This window comes from Thermobia domestica, chromosome 3 (genome assembly GCF_964235325.1).
Source record: "Thermobia domestica chromosome 3, izTheDome1.hap1.1, whole genome shotgun sequence".
NCBI classification, from domain to species: domain Eukaryota; kingdom Metazoa; phylum Arthropoda; class Insecta; order Zygentoma; family Lepismatidae; genus Thermobia; species Thermobia domestica.
The window spans coordinates 248,271,615-248,290,370 of record NC_137456.1 but is presented as its reverse complement, the minus strand read 5'-3'; the positions used below and the strand labels follow the sequence as shown (position 1 = coordinate 248,290,370).

General features: G+C 33.2%; 1 protein-coding gene across 2 annotated transcripts in view; it reads left to right on the top strand.

The window, feature by feature from the left end:
- The window catches only part of fat-spondin (extracellular matrix protein f-spondin), a 204,627-nt gene extending 187,660 nt beyond the window's left edge, over positions 1-16,967 (top strand). Inside the window, exons 12-14 of one of the 2 annotated variants that reach the window (XM_081752273.1) lie at positions 3,907-4,077; positions 11,725-11,900; positions 16,506-16,967. In XM_081752273.1, coding sequence (XP_081608399.1) covers positions 3,907-4,077; positions 11,725-11,900; positions 16,506-16,598 — 440 coding nt within the window. In that variant the 3' untranslated portion in view covers positions 16,599-16,967. Of the gene's footprint in view, positions 1-3,906; positions 4,078-11,724; positions 11,901-16,505 lie in introns of those variants that run through there. The other variant, XR_014130712.1, reaches the window with a different exon arrangement.
- Positions 16,968-18,756: the final 1,789 nt, after the last annotated feature.

The window sequence follows — 18,756 nt, the reverse complement described above, 5'->3', positions numbered from 1 at the left end:
TTGGGGATTGCAATCAGAAGCAATAAAATGTTTACGAACGTAAATGTCATTGGAACTTTTTTCAAAATTCTAGTACTGCCAAAATTGGAATATGCGTCAGTGATCTGGGCAGCTAAATGTAAAACTCAAGAAAACCAGATAGAAGCAATACAAAAAAGATTCCTAAGGTACTTATATTATAAGAAAACAGGACAGTCTGCTCTTGTAAATAGAATATCTTACTCTAACTTGTTAAGTGAATTTAATTATATTAAACTTTCTGCTAGAAGTATAATTGCACAAGAAATATGTCTACACAAAATAGTAAATGGCATATTTGATAATAGTGAATTTTTACAATATATTAAATTTAATATCAGTGACAGAACGTTAAGAACAAGGAATATGTTGTGGTATAAAACATCCAAAACAAATACATACAATAATTCACCGTTGGTCAGAATGTGTAAGCTGTATAATAATATAGCACAAAGTATAGAAGAATCTTAACCAGCAAGCGTTTATAAATTTTAATCAAAAATAAATTTTACAGAATAAAATAAATATAGGTGTAATTATGGACTTTACCTATGTATTGATGTCTTCTTGCTTGCAAGTATATTTGCGTGTGCTTATATATGTATGTATTCATATAAAACCTATATACCTGTAGGGTATGTACTTCAATATGTGTATCTGGAAATATTCAGAAACATAAACCATAGCTGTTGTTTATAGCGATATCTATTATCTAACTTTGTGTATCTGAGAAGAATGTTTCTTGCGATTTGTGTGTGTTTTTTTTCTTTTGTATTTTTTAATTTTCATTTTTTTCTTTTTAATACTATCATTTTTTCTTTTTTAATTTTTATCACTTACTAATCTAGTAATTATTCCTTAAATGTATATAATAGATTTAAAAGCCTTCTGTAAATGGAGAATGTTTTCTCTGTTGAAGGTAAATAAATAAATAAATATTTCTTCAATGCTTGAAAAGGGTATTTAAAGTCGAAATAGTTGATCATAGTTTACTTCGTTTGTTTGACATGTTTTACTTCTGCAGAACAACATGAGAACCACATATAAAATTTGTTTGAATCTTTTAAGAATGCGACTATTTTTTTCTTTTTTTTTTTAAGAAGGTATTCATTACTAGTAAAGTTTTTAAAATTGCTAAAGTAAAGTATTACTAGTAAAGTTTTAAACATTCGAACATTTGCCTTGATATCATTCTCTTAATTTCTACAGAATGTACCAAGTTTCTACGTCATCCTGGACTTTCATCTCATTATAAATTACAATATTTAGTTTGGTGTTGGAATGGAGTGCAAGAAGCCAAGCAAAACGGCTCTACTACTCCACAAGGGAAGTTTTAAATAAGTACTTGATCCCGTTCTTTTGCATTATAATGTGACAGAATGATGCCAGACTATACGATAAGGCTCGTCTACCACTGTATCAGATGTTTTCATGTTATGTTCATGAAATACATTATGTCAATCACTGTTCAGTTAAATTTCAGTCGCCTCGAATACTAACTGCGAATCTCCAATATAAAAAGAATTGCTTTATTTTATTTTTCTTTTCAGAAGGATATCGCATTTGAGCATGAAACTCCCCAGTAGTAAAGATAGTTGAACCAATGGAAGATTTCACCCCGGAAAATGTTTAATTCGCATTGATTTACCAACAAATCACCAACGAGCGAAACATTCATGTTAGCCCCAAATATAATTTCCAAATTGAGCCTACACGTACCTTATTTTATAATTATTAAAGTTGCGAAAGTTTTCCAGTCGTTAACGTAAAGAGTGTATGTAAGCAGATATTTGGCTTTTCGATTCAGCTATTACCCAGCCGCCCGGTGATTACTCTGCTTTGGTCCAACGTTTTTTGCTACTGGGGATTCTATATATACACACAGCATTATGCATGTATGTAGCTAAGAACTATGCACTCAATTAGGTTAATATAAGCTATTGCTATTATAATATGAATTATATTTTTAAAAAAGTGAGCTACTGTGATACTAAATTAAAATTATAAAATATATTAATGCATATCGATTGAGAATTTCATTGCTTCATTTATCTTTTCTACGATTTCTCTGCCTGCTAGCTACATAAAAGCAGAATTCTTTTTATAAATATAAATCAAAAGTTAATAAAAGCATTCAGCGGCGCCGACTCAAGGGAACAAAACTGGTCAAAAAAATGTAATATTTTTTATATATTATTTGTATTTTTCACCTACTTTTCATATGATGAAAGAAAACATATTGTAGTAAGGTTCAGATACGGCACATAGTTCTGAAACAATCATGTAGTTTTGCATTATATTATAAGCATATAATATAATAACAAATACAAACACATGTTAATTAATTGTATTGTGTACCATATGTTTTTATACCAAGTTTTTTTCTACTTAATCCTCTACCATTTATCCGTCTATTTATGTTCACTAGTTTAGATAGTGCTTTATCGAATAAAAAACAATAATAAAACACATTTTTAAAATTATTATTTTCAAATATCTACCATTAACATTAACAAACGAAAACCATATCCACGAAGAAATTAAATGTTGATTGAAAGCAGAGAATTCATTTTATTATTCAGCTCAAACTGTTTTGTCTTGTGTCGAAAAATTTAAAGTTAAAATGTATAAAACAATAATTATACCTGTTGTGCTGTATGGTTGCGAAACATAGTCGCTTACTTCGAGGAAAGAACGCAAACTGAAAGTATTTGGAAAATAAAATCCTAAGATGCATATTAGGTAAATGTCAGGTATACAGTGCTAGGTAAATAATATAAATGATGCAGTTCTTCGTTATGAAGATTTCGCCATTCCCAGAGAAGGATGGAAATGGAGACTGGTGAGAACTTCATAACGAGAAACTGCATAATTTGTATCACTTACCAAACATTCTTATGATTGTTAAGTCTAAGAGGCTTAGATGGACTGGTCGTGTAGCCAGAATGGAAGAAAATAAGGACACTTTGAAAGTAGAAACGTCTTTAAATGGAAACCCAATCAAAAAAGACCATACGAAGATCTAGGCATAGATGGAAAACAATACTAAGAATTGTCTGCAATGATCAGAAACTGGATTCAGTTGGTTAAGGACAAAAGTCAATGGAAAGCATTTGTGAATAGACATTAAACCTTCAAGTTCCGTAGGATGTAATGTTGGTTAATTATTAATTTTCCACATGTTGTACTAATTTATTGTTTGGTGATTTATTGTATATTTTAATTGTTAGTACCTCGGACCTTGCATATATTGCAAATATAAACCAAATCAAACCACTTTGCATAACGACCCATTTGCGAGCCTAAGTCTGCTCCAGAGCCATCTGCTAGCGACTGGCAGAACTACGCCCAGCCTAGCAGCAACACCCTGTACCTACCAGGCGCATTAGGTGCTTTATAGACTTAATGACCGTCACGTATTGTTTTCACGTGACTCCCCAGTTTGCCTCACGACATTGGATGCACACTGAAAATTGTGAAGCACCGGCCGGGAATCGAACATGGGACCATGTGGACATGAATCCAACGCTCTACCCACTAGATTATGGTAATCTATTGCAAATATCCTTATTTTTAATATTGAATACTATGACCCTTTAAGTCGGCACTGCTGAAAGCATTTCTATGAATGAGCAAAGAAAAATAAAGAACTTGAAGCTAATTTCTTGTTCTTAATCAAGTGACTAACCAATCCTCCATTACTTTTCTTTACTATTGACTTTTATTGCTTGTATATTTTGATTGATCATTTCCAGTGCTGCTACGCGACGAATTAAAACAATAGTGACTTTGAATATGTTTCTTGTTTCTAGTTGACGATGCTGATTATTTTTTAATGTTCATGTAGACAGAAACATTTGAAAATTTCTTTTTTACTTGTTGTTACAGAGGCTTGTATGCAAGAGAAAGAGGTAGGACCTTGCAGAGGCTATTTCTCTCGGTGGTATTTTGACAGCCAGAAAGCAATGTGCTTACAGTTTGTGTATGGTGGTTGCAGAGGTAACAGAAATAATTTTGCCACTTACGAAGATTGTGATTCGGCATGTGAAATTGTCCGAGGCAAGTAATATCATTAAGAAACTAAATTCCTCTTTTTCCTTACATATTTAGAGGTTGATTTATTGTATCATTTTTTAATTTTTTTTTCATTTTAATGTTGAGACTGTTAGTTATTACACATAAATACAAAGCGTGATCAGAGGAGACTGATTCTCTTTTATTATTAACTTTTAAAAGTTAAGTTTTGAAGTATTTTCTTTTCTTTCTTTCTTTTTCCCAAACTAAATGAATCTAAAGTACATAACAGTTTAAACACAATACAAGTTTTCGTGAATTACAAAGGACTTTTTTTAAATTTAAATGAAAGTTTTCGATGTTTTCTTCTTGGTCACCAGTATCCTCTCTTCCCATACATGGAATCACTAACCTTTAAATTAATATATTTTCCATCGTATTGTGCAGAAGCTTGTATTATTATGCTCTAAAGCCAATCGTAGGAGCCAAGCACTTAAAAGAGCAGTTCGACTTAGAAATGCATTTTTTACAAATTATTTCCATTTGTAGAGTTGAAAATTCTAAAAGGAATGGTGTTTGTTTGATCTCGATACATTGAGTCGTTAGCGGGTAACAGCGCAAAAAAAAGGTTGTGGTAATGTCATCTGTGGTTAAACTGCGATAGCAGGCTTTCATACATACAGTGTCAAGTATTTCGTTTGGGAGTGGTGCGGTGGCACGTTCTAAAGTGCGATTTCCTTTTAGAGAATTAATTACGATGACTGATAACTTCAGACCTTATCAGTTCGAACCTCGAGCTAGTGGCAACGGAGGAAGAAAAACAAATGAAAATAATTATTTTCGTGGTCGTTGCGAAAACTTGGACTGGTGCAGTTGCAAATGTTGCTCTCATATGGCTCTCGAAGAAGAAACTACATTCATTACGTATGTTCTTGTACATGAATGTACAAGAATGTACAATCCATTCATGTACATTTTTAACATTATACAACACTGCTATACAGATATAACTTTTGCTATTAAAAAAAAAACTACTTCTAAACTAAACTACTCTTTATTTACGGATACGGGTACATGCACACACAAACTTCAAATGTACTTTACTAATTTTTATCCCCATGCTACTAAATAATATTCTTCATAGTACTTATGATAAGCCCACTTGCATACTCCAACTTCATTCTTGTTCACACGAACTCTTGACTTATGCCAAAGCCGGCCATCCTCATGCCCCATCACAGACTATTGACAGTAGTCTCACACTCTTCACAGACTATTTGCTATACCACATTCTCCACAGATTATTCACTATTACACTCTTCCACATTCTTCACAGAATATTCAATATTACACTCTTCCACATTCTTCACATATTTTGACTGGCATAGAATCTGTAATAATGGTAAAACATCTACCGAACAAATATTTATGAAATTTTTTACTCCGTGTATTATTGCTAATGCTTCCCTTTCGATCTGGGCATAGTTACGATTTGCATTCTTAATGTTGCTGACGTACACGCTACCGTCTTTAACTTGTTATTCTCAACAAGTTCATCTCAGTTTCCGTTGCATGTTGCCATAAATGATATAACGAAATACTTTGGATAGAGTAATAATTACCTGTACCTTGGGCAGAAAGTGCTCATACATGTGCACTATACTTCATAGAATGTTAATTTAATAATAACAGAAGAAGAATGTTTTTAATATATGTAAATTATTATTATGGGATAGTTGTTGCTATGTACATGTTTTATGGATACCTAGTCAGCAAGTTTGTGTGCTTGATAGTTTGAAGGAAAATATATTATAAAGTATATCAGCTAATAAACCATTTTAGCAACGTTCATCGACGTTATCATTCTAATAGAAAAGGTGAGAATAATGGTATATAATTATTAAAGATAATTTTTACATGCAAACAAATACTACCACTTAAGATTTATATATCTTACTAAGCCGAACCAGGTTGACGACTACCCTTGGTGAGTCGTTATAAAAATTTTGGTGCCTTCACACCGGGATTAGCTAAAAATTTTGGTTTACCTCACCCGGGACTTTTCATAAATTCTTACCCCGAAGCAAAGTAAGGGTGAATTTACTTTTGTAATACGGCTTATGAATACAAATTTCACAATATTAAGAAGTGGTAGAATAATTAGAAGAAAAATGGACACTGAAACAATGGAGAAAGAATCCACTAATAGTGGCAACGGTGAACCTAGTGTAGCACCAGGAATGCCATCATCAGAAGATCGAATCTTGTTAGCCTTACAGCGACAATTGATTCAGATGTCTACCGAGATAAAGCAGACCATAGAACAGAACTCAGAAAAATCCAATAAGCAATACGAAGAATTGAAGCAGACGATAGAACAGAAAATAGAACAGAAGATAGAACAGAACTCCGAAACATTCAACAAGCAATACGAGGAATTAAGCAGACGAATGGAACAGAAGTCGGATGAAACGAAACGATTAATTATCCAGACGATGAGCGATATCACCTCGCAGTTCGAGGAAAAGTTAAAAGGAATATCGGAGGAATGCCAGGACAATCACAACCACCTGAGCCAAGAAATCAGCGATATAAAAAAGGATTTAGAAGTAACCGAATCTTCTGTTCAACAACAAAAGATCCAGGTCATCAATAATTCTAACAATATACATGCAAATACGCAATTGATAGCTACGTTACAGGAAGAAGTTAGAATGCTACAGGTTAAGGACAACACATACCGTAATAACATGTGTAGTGATCGCTTGGAGTTTCCCCACTCACCAGAGATGAACTCGCCTTCGCCGGTGTCTGATGAGGATATTATATTGGAAGAAATACATCCGAAGAGTACAGATGGGCGAAACATAGATGGTGTAACGACACATCACGTCATGGATAGGAACTGTCACCCAATAAATACACGGAATGATAAAAGGAAGGTAAAATTAAGTGTTAAGATGAGTGAAATACGAGCTATGAGTAAATTCAGTGGTAAGTGTAACGAGAATGCTACTTCTTTCTTAGAAAAATTCCAGGACGAGTGCAATATTATGTGTATAGATAAATCACAATATATGAAATTAATCCCTCATATATTACTCCCACCTTGTTCATTATGGTTTAAAGCAGTACATGATCACATCAGTACATATGAAGAATTCAAAGCGGCACTGATCGCCAATTATGAAAATGACTTTTTGCTGGCGAATAGAGATGCCATCATTAGAAATCAACACTTCAATCCTCGATTACATAAATCTGTTGTAGAGTTTGTTGTAAACACATACAACGAATTAAAGGTCGTTAATCCATTGCAATCGGAATCGAGAATAATAGCATCGATTCGAAATTTGCTTCCGTTTAAGTTACAACAGATCTTATTTTCCACACAGTGTATGAGTTTCAACCACTTATTAATGCTTGTCCAATGCTATGAAACTCAATACCATGCTATGAATCAACAAGCAGGAATGAGTAAAAATAAGAATAATTCAGATCATTTTGTGCCTGTTCGGAATTTAAATATCCGAAGTGTGAATAATACGAAACATAACCTAAGCCGAATAAATTCTAGCAATCAAAATGAGCAAAATAGGCAAAGTTATGTAGGGAATCCGCCTAACCTAATTAATCGTAGCAATCCATATGTTAGACCATATAATCAAAATAGGTTTAAAAATAGACGAAATGTATGGCGAAATTCCAGGAATACAGCGAACTACGTGGATAGACGTAATGGAAGGACAAGAGATGGCACTTCGCATCAAGATCCAGGTATTGAAGTAATTTCTGTACAGAACAATAATACGGGACATAATCATGATTGTGCTGTGCAATGTACTTTATTAGAATCGTATGCAAGTACGAATGTAACCTGATTACCGTTAATGAAATTAGGTTAAATTCATATCAGCTATAGATTTTCATGAACATTTATTTTATTTTTATTCAATTTAATTTTCTTTAATTCTCATTAATCAATGATAATTCTCAAATGTTTTTAATATATGTAGGAATTATAATTTGATTCATAAATGATTAAAAGCAAAGGTTATTTATATTAGATTGATTTGTGTTGAAAACTTAACTGTCAAAGATTATGTTAAGAAGAAGATCTATTCTATAAAACTAATTATTCGACGACTGTTTTTATGAGCTATCCTATATATTATCCGAACAAGATTCTTCTATGTTTTGATGTCTTAGGAATCCAATCACCTAAAATGATTATCATATAATGCGCCCGGGCTATTTGTAACTCATGTTTGTTCCTTTACGATTTTGAATTCGCACCCTCGTTAATTATATTAATAAGCGACGATGTTTTGATAATAATGAAATAAATATAATTAATATAATAAAAGATAAGTATTGATGAAGCATAAGATTTGTTGTAAATGTATCTATATATATGAAATGTAATGAAGATATATATACGAGGTGTGATCAAAATATAAAGAACATATGTAATGTAAGAACACTATTGTAAACGGACCAGTGGTTCTTGAAGATAAAAGCCAAGCTCACTCATGGCTTTTATATTCAGTCCATTTTGTCGGGCGACATTTTATATAACGAAATACTTTGGATAGAGTAATAATTACCTGTACCTTGGGCAGAAAGTGCTCATACATGTGCACTATACTTCATAGAATGTTAATTTAATAATAACAGAAGAAGAATGTTTTTAATATATGTAAATTATTATTATGGGATAGTTGTTGCTATGTACATGTTTTATGGATACCTAGTCAGCAAGTTTGTGTGCTTGATAGTTTGAAGGAAAATATATTATAAAGTATATCAGCTAATAAACCATTTTAGCAACGTTCATCGACGTTATCATTCTAATAGAAAAGGTGAGAATAATGGTATATAATTATTAAAGATAATTTTTACATGCAAACAAATACTACCACTTAAGATTTATATATCTTACTAAGCCGAACCAGGTTGACGACTACCCTTGGTGAGTCGTTATAATGATTAGCCAAACTTGGTTTCAATAGTTGTTGTTAACAACACCGCTTACCCTCAATTTTAAGTCTTTTTGCAAAGCATTTAGCTACATGCCATACGTCAAATTCGGAGTTAAGTTTGTGAATTCCAATGCGATTAGTTTCCTAATTCCTTTATGGGGATCAGAGAGAAACATAGTAATATTTAAGTTTTTCAGAAGCTTCAGTAAAACTTTACAAGCTGCTTTTTTTAAATCACCCTCCACTAAACACTTATGAATGACAGTAAAATCTACAATTTAATTGCTTCGCAAATACATTACATTATGTTAAATATTTTGCCGAGTATTCTGGGGAGTCGTATTGTTCATCTTCTGACAACTAGACACATCAGAACCGTGCAAAGATTTAGAAATGTCATCTGCATGCATTTAATATTATAAAATGTGGGTTTTCCTACAAAACATAGGTTCAGCGTTTTGCAAAAGCAACTGAAAGTTCCGAAAGCAATACTATTTAATTAGATGGCGGACGAAATCGCTACAGTATTTAAGTACCTATTCTTTAATCTTGATTCCGATTTCCAAACATAAGCATGTTTATTTTCACATTTGCAATTTTTAATGATGACCCTATAATTTTGTGCTTTGATGTATGTACAGGAGCGTGCCATATGTGGCAAAACTGAAATAATATCTGTAAAGTTTGCTAGAATACGGAAAATACTTTACCGGTTAAATTTGTTTAATTCGCAATGCTCTCCGCGGAACAACCCTCGTCACTCCTTTCATCATTATTGTCACTTCATACAGAAAAATTAAACGATGAATCAATGTCCTGAGAACACTGTCATCTTCACTGATTCCTTCTACAAACCGGTATATTTCACTCCACAATTCACATTGTATAGCAGTTGTATTTAAATTTATTTCTAAAACTGTACCTTCAGAATCTTGACTACAACCGGTAATCGCGTTTTATACTACTTTTTTACATTGGTAACTGGACATACATCAGCGCTTGTTCAATGGCTCGGATTCTAAACCTTTCAATAATATACTTGGAACAGCATTCTTTCTAAGTTTGCGTATAAATGATTTACCTGGCATTAGTTTTTCTTTCAGTAAACATAACTGCTTGAAATCGGACTCTTCAAAATGTTTGTGACAAACACAAGTATTTTTATTTGGCACAAAATTTTAATATTGATCTTCTTGAGCCATAATTTATATCGATCTGGTGATTTCTGACTACTTGGAAACGTAAGAAAAGATACTTTATATCCCTCAGCTTTAATCACACGAGAATTACAACCGAAAACACAGCATGTGTTAGGCATTTCTACCTCACTTCACTGACATAGCACGCACTGCACTAATACATGTTTTCTACTTCGCACAACACTACGTAATCACCTCTTTCTATATATATATTTTTATACAATTCCTGAAGGAAAAACAACTAACGAAAAGGTTCCTCAAGAATTCAACACAAAGCAAGACTGGTAACGAACCCAAAACCATCTATTAAATCCACTGCACTATTAAAGATTTATCAGCTGCGCACAAGGGTGTGGTTGGTGACTCACATTGAGTTCCTCGCTAGCCCACGGGTAACGTCAGCATTTGCGATTCATCTAGAACAAACGCCTTCAGAAGCTGAGCGAGACGGCCTTTCAACATTTTAAAAAATACATGTCTTTTATTTTTATTTTATTTATTTATTTATTTATTTATTTATTTTTACTCTTTGTATTGCACCAAACTTGTTTTTAACTCGAACTGCTCCTCTAAGTTGCACTTGTTATTGGTCATAATTTATGAGAGCAGTGAAAATTCATTAGTTGCTTCTTCTTTAGCAGGGCTGTTGTCAAATAAATATATTTCTTTCCTCAATAAAAAAATATTTGATTTATTGTGAATTATGTTATTGTCCCATTTGAGAGATGCAGTATTTCGTGAGTAGCTTGATCGAGACCCTGCACACATTAACAAGAGCATAGAAAATACTTTTTGAATTAAAAGTTGCAAGATAGGAATTGATTGATTTTTGCTTTTACATTCTTATGCAAGACCCAGGTTGTGAAGAAGGAGACCTATTATTTGCATAAGCTCTGAACCACTCCAGATCTCAAATCCAAAGCTGTTGACGGGTGCATATACCATCATGTAAGATCAACTTGCGCAAAGCACCGTTCCCTACCACGCTATCTAGCCTCTAAGAGAGCTGAATAAGATTGGACCACGAAGCAGGAACAAGCAAGATAGGAATTTGTTTGTCACATCGTAAAGGAGACCAAGTACGATATTGGTATCCGTCTTCACTGAATTCAATGTATCTCTTATTCTATATTTAAAAGCTTAATTTTGATAAAGAAGTATAAGGACTCTGGCAAAATCATTGAAACCATAGCGCAGATCTAATGCATTTTTATTCAAACCTAGATGGTTTAAATAAAACATGATGCATTTACTACACGAGTCAAAAGTGTATAATAGTTTGAACACATTACAAATTTTTTCATGAATTACACGTCTTTTCTGTTAAAATTTAGATCTTAGTTTACGATATTTTCTTCTTGACCACCTGTATCCTCTCTTCACATATATGGAATCACTAAACTTTCAATTAATATATTTTCCAACGTATTGTGCAGAAGCTTGTATTACGTATTATGCTCTAAAGCAAATGTTAGGAGCCAAATAAAAATATTGCTTCCCTTTCTTTTCAGATTTTCTATTGTCTGAGAACAATACAGATCCTGAATTACTCAAATCACAAGAACAGACTCCAACAGAATCGAATGATGGGCCTGTAATTGATTGCATGGTAACAGAATGGAGTAATTGGTCTGAATGTAGTGCCACATGTGGTAAAGCTAGGAAAGAGAGATTCCGGATGATAAAGGCAAGTATACAACAATTCTTCCACTTAAATTTTAGCAATCAAATCGACCCAGAATTGAGAATTATTTTCAATTATAGTCTTAGCCAACAGGCTTCTCTTAGGAAGAAATTTTCATTTCATGTTTTTTCTTTAAAGAAATGAAAAAAGAAACGAACTTGTAGTTATTAAAAACAATATAACTAAACTCTGGTAAAGACAGTAAAGAGGATTCCGCGAAACATATATATGGGGCATACATAGCAACCGTGATCCGTTATGGCGTTATCGGACTGGCTGTATTAACGAACTTGGTCAGAGAAGTCACTCTAGCTGTTTATTGCAAGAGACATAATTCAAATTTTACTTACATGCATGAGATATAAATAACCACCGTTAAAGTTACCATTATCCGTTAAAATATAAAACGGATTGACTTCATTGAAGAAATCGATCGAAATAATTGTTCTAGCAAACTATTGCAAAAAAAAAATCGAATTTTTGCTTAGTCTACATGTATAGAATATGAGCTATAGATAGTCACTGTTAAAGTCACCGTTATTCGTTAAGATGTTAAAGGATTGACTTCATTTTGAAGAAATTGGTCGAAACAATTGTTCTAGCAAATTATTGCAAAAAGAAAAAAAGAATTTTCGCTTAGATTACATGTATGGGATATGGGCTATGGATCTACCGTTAAAGCCATCGTTATCCGTTAAGATGTTAACGGATTGACTCCATTTGGTCTAGTTATATATGGCAAAATGGTATTTCAAAAATGGTTATATATGGTATTTCACATACATATATGGGATATAAGCTACTGACAGCCACCGTTAAATTCACCGTTATCCGTTAACCGGATTGATTCTATTAACGAACTCGGCCGAGATAACCACTCTAGCTATCTATTGCAAGAAACAGACTTATAAAGTTCACACTAGTCGTTATCGGTCGAACGGACATACTAACAACCACAATCTTATAACTTTCACTGCATGATTCTAATAAAAGAGAGCATTACTTTCCTCGTGTTTCAAAACGGAGCAAATTTATTCTACAATCGTTCCTTGAAGCTTTTGTTTTCGTGATATCAATAAATCATTGTTAATTGCACTTCTCATGATATCAGACAAGAGAGATCAAAGGCATTTATTTATTTATTATCATCAGATTTCACGATTTGTGCTTTAAAAAAAGTATTTACCATTTTTAGACTATCGAAAGTTTAGATGCAAGTGTAGAGATTTACTTGCTGAATAAAAACTTTAATATATATATATATATATATATATATATATATATATATATATATATATATATATATATATATATATATATATATATATGTATGTATGTATATCGGGTGTTGCAGAATAAGTGTTACAACTCTTGGGAGGTGACTCCTGCCACTGAGACAAGAAAAAAAGTTCTCTTGAACTTTCGGCTATCGGACAGTTTCAGATCTACAAGGTGCCGAAAGCGTGGGAAAATGACTTTCAGACACCAATAATTCGGAAACTATCCAACATAAAGAAGGCGGGTAAAAAAATCACTGAAGAAGTCATACCTGCTCTATTGAATTTTGCATGTTTCACAATTCTACCATGCACGCGCAAGGGATTCCCCAAAGGAACGTAGGGAGTCCCGGATAATCTGCCAAATGAAACTTGGTCTTAATGGATATGAATTGATAGGCTTTCTACCAGGCAACAATAATTCGTTTGTATTAAGTCGATATCTGGAACAAATACGAAATGGCGGACACCTTCATGCCCGTTGTGTGTGGTTGCATAATCGCCAGGTACGGATGCTGGCCAACAGTGACGTTCTGAGTATTAAGTGTAGCGAATTTGTACTCAAATGCTCTAGAAGGACATCTGGAGTGCCGGTAGAGCATAACAGATGAAACAAGGTGATTCACATGTGTGGAAACACTTAACGAAAAATGCCCAGAAATGCACTCATACTCAGTAAACGTGAGTTCAAAGCGTCGTAAATGTAAGGATTAGCGTCAAGAACATGAAAGCCATTGCTAATTCACCAATAATATTCCCTCAAACCGATGCAATATGATGTGCACGGTTGCATACCAATAAGGATGCAACAACTGAGGCCAAGTTGAAATTGTGCAATTGGACCCACAAAGAAACTGGGCAAACTAAATGAATGTCACTAGTGGGATCGCATGATCGATATTGAAATGTGGCCAATGTGTGTGTTGATATCAACATATACCTAATGGACAAATGTCAACATGTCGCACTACTGCTGGGACACCATCTCACGTGCGAAAACTAGGAAAATAACGTTGTACATTCTGCTATTACATCTGGTGCACCTTTTGGTAGAACGTAAATAGAACACGATTGTATCAATGTCCCTCTTTGTTTGGGACATTTTCCCACAGTCGACACATATGAAAAGAAATTTCTTAATGCATGGTTCAAATTCTGATAGAGCGTGAAAATAACAAACTTGTATCATGTCCCATGTCTTCTGGGTCATATGACGAACTCGAAATATAGGAAAATACTTCCAGAAATTCGTATTTTACACACAGTGCACATGCCAAGACAAAGACGAAAATGAATCGATTTGGCGCATTTAACACTACAGCTGGAACACCATACATATGGAAAATAAAACGACATGAGAAATAGGAAGAAACGTCTTAAAGCTCTGATTGTTTACAACTGTGAAGTAGGAGTAACAAAATGAAACACACAAGCATGTCGGGAGGCTGTAAAAGAGCGCTTGCCAAACAAAGTGGGTACTCCTCAAAGAAATGAATACAGAGAAAGTGAGGCTCCTTCAAACCTCAGGGCTAGAGCGCTCGCTTTTGCTCGCGTAGTCGCAGTTTCCAATCCTACTGGGAGCCCACGGCTTCAGATTCAAGACCCGAGCAGTTATTTTCCTATTTTTCGCACGTGGGACGGTGTCCCAACAGTAGTGGGACATGTTGATATCAACACACACATTAACCACATTTCAATATCGATCATGCGATCCCGTTAGTGATATTCATTTAGTTCACCCAGTTACTTTGTGAGTCCAATTGCACAATTTCAACTTGGCCTCAGTTGCTGCATCCTTATTGGTATGCAACCGTGCACATCATATTGCATCGGTTTGAAAGAATATTATTGTTGAGTTGGTAATGCCTTTCATGTTCTTGACGCTTATTCTTACATTTACGACGCTTTGAACTCACATTTACTGAGTATGAGTGCATTTCTGGGCATTTTTCGTTAAGTGTTTCCACACATGTGAATCACCTTGCTTCATCTGTTATGCTCTACCGGCACTCCAGATGTCTTTCTAGAGCATTTGAGTACAAATTCCCTACACTTAATACTCAGAACGTCACTGTTGGCCAGCATCCGTACCTGGTGATTATGCAACCACACACAACGGGCATGAAGGTGTCCGCCATTTTGTATTTGTTCCAGATATCGACTTAATACAAATGAATTATTGTTACCTGGTAGAAAGCCTATCAATTCATATCCATTAAGACCAAGTTTCATTTGGCAGATTATCCGGGACTCCCTACGTTCCTTTGGGGAATCCCTTGCGCGTGCATGGTAGAATTGTGAAACATGCAAAATTCAATAGAGCAGGTATGACTTCTTCAGTGAATTTTTTACCCGCCTTCTTTATGTTGGATAGTTTCCGAATTATTGGCGTCTGAAAGTCATTTTCCCACGCTTTCGGCACCTTGTAGATCTGAAACTATGTCCGATAGCCGAAAGTTCAAGAGAACTTTTTTTCTTGTCTCAGTGGCAGGAGTCACCTCCCAAGAGTTGTAACACTTATTTTGCAACACCCGATATGTATATGTATATATATATATATATATATATATATATATATATATATATATATATTTTGACCATACTTTTGACAGTAAACGATTTTCCGATTTCCCTCCATCAAATAATTAAAAGTGTCTCGTGACTTTGTTCTTTTAAAATGAATAATTCCAAGTGTTTTTTCGGTAGCTTCTTGGATGAAATTGATATTAAATTTCACCTTATCACGACAAAACTGTATAATCATTTGAAATGATTTTTTGAATATAATTAGCACTTGGGTCAAGCTGGGATTTTTCTCATTTCACTTTGATAATCAACTATCCACAAGTTGAGATAATTCATCATCAAAGTGTCCATTAAATCATTGAATATGATGATGAAATATATAAACAATCTTCACAACACAATGTATATGGATCCAGACTTTTAAGAATTTAAGATTTACAAATAGGTTAACCGGGTGCATTCCTTTAATTAGGCGTTTCATATCAACTTTTAAAGCATGATCTACTTAAATCTTACTAGTTATTTTTTCTTTCTCTCAATTTTATATTGTTTATAACTTTTTATGTTGAAATCTTACTACTCGATTCTTTTTTTTCAATTTTACATTGTTTGTAACTTTTTCTACTGGAATCTTATTAGTTATCTCTCTCTTTCTTTCTCAATTTAACATTGTTTATAACTTTTCTTCTGAAACCTTATTCTTTATCTTTTTTTTTTCAATTTTAGATATTTTTTTTTTACTGAATTTTACTAGTCATTCTTTTTCTTTGAACAAATTTACATTGTTTATAACTTTTTTCTTTAGGTGCAACCACAAAATGGTGGAAAACGTTGTCCAAAAAGATTAGTAAAGCGAAGGAAATGCAGGCTGCCACCGTGTTCTCCAGTGGAAGCTTAAAACATCACAATTTACATACATTAACCAAACTTGTCTACAGAACATGATCCAACATTGTCTTAATCATGTTGGGCCAAAGAGAATATAGTGAACTTTGAAATAAAGTGAAATTTAGTGTACTACAAATAAAATTGTGCTTATCTTGTTTTATGTGGAGACTTAACTATTTTCGTAAAAACTGTTTTTAAATATCATTATGAAATAATCTCACGTTTCATAATTTCATGTGCTAGATTAAAATAAAGAGAAACATTGTAAATACTTGTGTATGTGTGTGTGTGTGTAATATGTGGATTTTCTAATTAAAAATCATATTTGTATAACTACAAAGAATTATAGTTTTAAAATACAGATAAGGGTTTAACACCATTTTATCTTTGAGTCGTTCATTCATCAAACATTCAGTAGATCAAACAAGAATTGGAAGGGATTTATCAGACTAGCTATACGGTGATTACACTGTATTAATTAATTGAGGGTGTAATATAAATCATATTGCTTAATTTTGTTGTATACTACGCATTTTTTTTTTTTTTTTTTTTTTTTTTTTTTTTTTTTTTTAAAGATAAAGCTGTTTAGAGACTACAAAGGAAACTATAAAAATACATGTAACTTATTAATGACAAAATTAACCACATGTATTACTTTTCTTCATAATTCTCATCGATTTCTGTGCAAGGTACAGTTTCTCTCTATTTCCTTCTCGTATAAATGTTCTGCCTGTAATTTCGACTACTTCAGGATGTATCACATTTGTACGGACCAGCCCAACTTAGTCCGTTTGTTACTATATCAATTTTCTAAATGAAAACCGGAAAGGACATACAATATCTAATGTTTATAACTTAAGTTACCGGAGTCACACTATTGGAAGCAAGTATTGAAATCGTTAAATGGGTAATTCTTGCGAATTTTTACGTTCACTTTTTGCACCAAATCGTTTGTTATTATAATTGATTACCAACTGTACTCTTTATTAGGTTGAAGACTGCATTTTTATAAGACTTCATATTCTGTTATTAAACTAAATTTTAAAAAAATGTTGCAATAGTCATCAAATTCTATTGATGGGTCGGCCAAGTATGATAATCTTATAACTTTTATTTTCGTGGATATACAAAACATGGAAGTTATAAGTGTTGTTAGTTTTGCACCGACCTCTAAGCATTATAGTAAAAGAGAAAATTGCTATTTTTGTTTAAATTTCAGTAAGGAGAAGCCTTACGGTTACGAATTATTTTCACTTATTATTATTGTTAGTAGTGCGTAGTGAATATTTATCCAGTATGGTTTTCGCACAGCATTGAATTCCCCCTCTCCCAAGAAAAAAATACCTTGATGAATATCATTCAATTTAAGAGCTATTACAGACTCCAATGAAAGGCAGGAATTTACGAGGTACAGTGCAGGTGCCTGGAGGGTTATATAGACATAAGAAAAAGACACTTAAAAGTACAAGTCAAAGAACAGCTCGGAAATGCTAAAACAGAACATACTGTTTCAGACCTTTCGAAACACCCAAAATAAACACAACACAATATTTCTCATTCAAGAATTTTATTTCGAGCAAAGACAGATATAGAATGGTTTGTCTTTGAAAATTTGTTTATTTTCGTAATAAATCCAAAGATTAACATAGATAAGGATTGGTTAAGCAAAGAAAGAGAGATACTAATTGAGAACTATATAAAATATTGGTACAAAGACAGAAACATTAACATGCGCTGCCAACCTTCCCATCTTGAACAAAACAACTTACTAATTGAGCTCGCTATTTTAAAATATGCTGCTCCATAATTCGATTCGTGACTAGCAGCTAAGACAAGATGTTCTTCGCATTGCTTTGGCCTGCTGAATCTTTTCCTTTTTATTTTATATTATTTTCCTCCCTATTTTATCTTTCATGAACAAGGCTCTCGGCAATAGCCGAAAGCTAGGAAGTAAAAAAATATTCAGGAATCATAAATGCATGTAAATAAAATTAATATTAATTTATGCTATTCGCTGGTTAAGGCATTTAAAAAAAAAAACAACTTAAAATTGCGTTTTACTTTTCATTTCAATTATCTAATGTAATTGTAGCATTTTCGTGTAACTTAAAAAGAGGAAAGTCCTAAAATCCTAGAGCTGAAGTCCACATAAATATACGACCTCCTAA